The 3,989-nt window shown below is 66.2% G+C and overlaps 1 protein-coding gene across 1 annotated transcript in view; it reads right to left on the bottom strand.

Annotated features, from left to right (window-relative positions):
- Positions 1–6: 6 nt before the first annotated feature.
- The window catches only part of ESYT1 (extended synaptotagmin 1), a 5,819-nt gene continuing 1,836 nt past the window's right edge, over positions 7–3,989 (bottom strand). The window contains exons 5-16 of the mRNA XM_025191370.1: positions 3,858–3,986; positions 3,317–3,451; positions 3,004–3,180; positions 2,591–2,673; positions 2,445–2,493; positions 2,280–2,369; positions 1,994–2,089; positions 1,672–1,743; positions 1,486–1,572; positions 1,255–1,392; positions 1,041–1,183; positions 7–140 (exon numbers count right to left, since the gene is read on the bottom strand). Of these exons, the coding sequence (XP_025047155.1) occupies positions 38–140; positions 1,041–1,183; positions 1,255–1,392; positions 1,486–1,572; positions 1,672–1,743; positions 1,994–2,089; positions 2,280–2,369; positions 2,445–2,493; positions 2,591–2,673; positions 3,004–3,180; positions 3,317–3,451; positions 3,858–3,986 (1,302 nt within the window). The 3' untranslated portion in view covers positions 7–37. The remainder of the gene's footprint in view (positions 141–1,040; positions 1,184–1,254; positions 1,393–1,485; positions 1,573–1,671; positions 1,744–1,993; positions 2,090–2,279; positions 2,370–2,444; positions 2,494–2,590; positions 2,674–3,003; positions 3,181–3,316; positions 3,452–3,857; positions 3,987–3,989) is intronic.

The following is a 3,989-nucleotide window of genomic DNA, read 5'->3' as shown; positions in this document are numbered from 1 at the left end:
GTCTTACTGCGCCAGGCCCTGCCCCCCCCACCCCATCTCACCGGCAGGAGTGCACCATGGCCACCAGCTTGCGTTCATCCGCGTGGTACCAGACTGTTAGCTGCAGCTGCCCCATCACGGCCCCTGCCGGCTCTGAGCTGCTGGGCCGGGGACAGGAGCAGGGGTCAGAGGTGGTTGGGGGGTGGGGGGGGGAATCATCTGCATGCCCTCCCACCGCCCAGCACATGCATGGAAACACTGAGCCCCAAAGCACCCCCTGCTGTGCCAGCAGCCCTATTTTGAGGGCAGCGTATTAGCAGGATGATGGTAATGCTCAAACAAGGTCCCCTCCCTTGCAGCTATTAGGGGTATTATGGTAACCCCTGGTGGCACTACAGGCTCATTGTTAGCAGGGTTACGATGGACCCCAGAGCTCCTTCTCTTCCTGCACGTTATATGGGGTATTACAGTAACCCCCAGTGCCATAACAGGCGCATGATTAGCAGAATTACGGTAGCGCCCAGAGCTTCTTCTCCCCCATGCAAGCTATTAGGAGTATTACAGTAGCCTCCCTCCCTCCCTCTGACACACTATTAGCAAGATTATGGTAGCGCCAGACCTCCTCTTCCTCCTCCTCCCCTTACCTGACATGCACATTATTAGGAGTATTATGGTAACCCCCCAGGGCACAGCTGGCAGCCCCACACAGCTAGGTGCTATTAGCAGGGTTGTGGTAGTGCCAGACCTCCTCCTCCTCCCCCCTTACCCAACATGCACACTATTAGGGGTATTATGGTAACCGCCAGTAGCATAACAGGAGCATGATTAGCAGGATCATGGTAGCACCCAAAGCTCCTTCATACCCCCTGCACATTATTAGGAGCACTACGGTAACCTGCCAGGACACAACCGAGCCAGCAGCCCCATACAGCCAGGAGCTATCAGCAGAATTACGGTAGCACCAAGCCCACACAAAAGTAGCTGCTATTAGGGGCATTATGGGAGCCACGGGGTGTCGCAGGTTCGAGTCCCAGGCCGGGGGGGGACCTCGCCCCACCTACCTGTCACTGTGGGGCACGCGCTGGCGCAGCTCCGGCCCAGGAGGCCCAGACCCCCCATCCTTGCCCAGGCGCAGCTCCGGCTCCGGCTCGGGCACCTCAGAGCCACTGAGGCTTTCCACGCCTGAGTGCTGAGACACCAGGACCTGGGGGGTGGGGACAGGGGGCGGTCAGGGGGGCCCAATCCCAGAGCGTGCCCCCCACCCCCGTCACTCACCCCCAGCTGTGCCCGCAGCAGGATGCGGGCAGTGTCGCCCAGTGGAAACCACCCGTCCAGCGTCAGCGCCTCGGCCGCCAGCACCCGGGGCAGCGGGAGGCTCAGGGCCCCCAGCACCGCCCCCCCCTGGTCCCGCACCTGTAGGGATGGACACACTGGTGGTCACAGAGCAGCAGCAGCGAGGCGGGCTCCCACCAGTTTGGGGGGTAGGATGGGGGGCACGGGCCACACCTGCAGCTCCAGGGTCTCCGCGTGCGGCCGCTTGATGAGGAAAGAGAAGCCTTCATCCCATATGGGCTCTGTGGAGCTGGGGGAGATCTGGGGGGGGCAGAGCCAGTGAGGGGGAGATGGGAGTCCCCGGCCCCTCTGACCCTGAAAGGAGATGATATGCCACCGCCCCCCTCCGCGCCCCGCTACCTTGGTCTTGTAGGAGACGTCGCGCACAGAGAGCTTGATGTAGGCGCTGTGGGGCTTGGACCCCTTCCCGACCTGGGGGGGTGGGGGAGGGTGAGTCGCAGACCCCAGCCCTGCTGCAGCCCCTCACTCCTGACCCGCAGCCCCCTGTCCTCCCCCCAGCCCTGCGGGTGCCCCTCACCCCTGCTCCCCACCTAGCCCTGGGGGGGCACAGGGCAGCAGGCTTTGCCCTAGGCCCATGGATAGGGGGAGGGGAAGCCCGGGTGACAGCACTGGGAGGACCCAGGAGTCCGGGGCAGGCGGAGGGGGGCAGATCCTGGCTCACCGGCAGGTCCGCAGCGCGGTCCAGGAACACGGAGAGCAGTGCAGATGACAGCTCCTCGCTCTGTGGGGTCTGCAGCAGGCTGTTCACACGCAGGACCTGGTGGGCGGGGGGTGGGTGAGCCCCCCACTCAACCTGCAGCCCCCTGCCACCTCGCAGCCCACCTGGTGCCCCTCACTCCCGCCCCATAACCTGCTGCCCCACTGGACCTGCAGCCCCCTGCCACCCAGCCCTGCTGGTGCCCCTCATTCCCGACCTGGAGCCCCCTGCCCAAGAGGGGAAGTGTTACCTGCTCCAGGCTGGCAGCGCTGGGCGTGGGCGGGAGGCACTCGAGCCGCATGTGCAGCCGCCCAGAGCGGGTGTCCTCGAGGGGCAACCACTGGGGGGAGAAGGGGCAGGATGAGGTCAGGTCACAGCCCCCACTTCAACCCCCACCCCTGTGCTGGGCTCCTACCTCATCCATGAAGCGCGTCCTGAGCAGCTGGCTCAGCGGCACCTTGCACCTGCCGGGGGGCACAGGTCAGACCCAGGCACGGACCCCAGTGGGAGGAGAGACCCTGCCCTCCCTCGCCCCCACCCCAGGGCTCCGCCGTGACCCACCGGCCCAGGAAGTCATCTTTGTCGATGTCCTTGTCGAAGAGGTCAAACTCCACGTCCTGGCCGGGCACCTCGTTCACGATGACCTGGGGGGCAGAATGGGGTGAGCCCTGCCCCCCCAGCGCTACCGGTGCCCCTCACTCCCGACCTGCAGCCCCCTATGCCCCACCAGCCCAGCAAAAGCCCAGATGCCTAGGCTCAATCTCCAGCTTGGGTGGGGAGCAAGACCTGGCCTCCTCAGAGCCCGGGGTCCGATTCCCCAGCTCTGCCGCCTGCGAGCCCGTCCTGTCCCGTGCTTCAGTTTCCCCATCTCCAGACTCGACTCCCCAGCCCGGAGGATGCTCAGAGAGCTGCAGCTCTGAGGACCGCTCCCGGGGCAAGCCCCCCCCACTCTATTCCTCCCCGCACCCCCTCACCTCGTAGACCTCGTTCCAGCGTGGGTTGAGCTGCTCGCGGATGACGCGGCTGCGGAAGGCGCGGCCGGCCAGGCGCACGCGGGCATAGGGGTCCGACTTTCCACGCACCAGCCCCCCCATGAAGTTGTCCTTGGCCACCAGGTCCTCGGCCTCCAGCAGATGGATGCGGACCACGCTCTGCCCAGGAGGGGGGGGGTCAATGCTGGCCCAGCCCCTCCCACCCGCAGCAGCACTTGAACCCATGGCTGGTGGGACTCGAATCTGTGCCCGGCAGGTCTCCCAGCCCCTTTGACCCCCGGGGATCCGGCTGTACCTCGGTGCCGAACTGGGCATCGGGGCTGGTGTGGCTGGGCCGGGGGGGCAGGTCCACGCTGCTGCCCTCGGCTGCTGTCTCCTCCCCGGGCAGTGCCCTCGGTGGGCAGGGGTCGGGCGCGTCCAGGAAAAGCACCTGCGGGGGGCAGGGGCTGCTTGGGGGGCAGACAACCCACAGCCCCCGCCCCATGTGCCCCTACTGCTCCCTATGTGCCCTACAGGCGCCCCATGCCCCTACAGCCCCCTCACTTGCCCTACAGCTGCCCCATGTGCCCCTATAGCTTCCCACATGCCCCTACAGCCTCCTCACATGCCCCTACAGCCCCCCAGCCCTGGCCGCGGGGGGCAGGGGCTGCTTGGGGGGCAGACAACCCACAGCCCCCGCCCCATGTGCCCCTACTGCTCCCTATGTGCCCTACAGGCGCCCCATGCCCCTACAGCCCCCTCACTTGCCCTACAGCTGCCCCATGTGCCCCTATAGCTTCCCACATGCCCCTACAGCCTCCTCACATGCCCCTACAGCCCCCCAGCCCTGGCCTCACCCGCAGGACGAGCTTCATGTAGAGGCGGCTGCTGGGGCCCGAGGCGTCGAGCTGGAACCACTGATCCAAGGTGAGGTCGGGGGCTGTCAGGAGCCGGGACAGGGGCACAGCGATGGCGCACAGCCCACCCTG

Source organism: Alligator sinensis, unplaced genomic scaffold (assembly GCF_000455745.1).
Source record: "Alligator sinensis unplaced genomic scaffold, ASM45574v1 scaffold1065_1, whole genome shotgun sequence".
NCBI lineage: Eukaryota > Metazoa > Chordata > Crocodylia > Alligatoridae > Alligator > Alligator sinensis.
The sequence above is the reverse complement of the archived record's forward strand: the minus strand, read 5'-3'. Positions and strand labels throughout refer to the sequence as shown.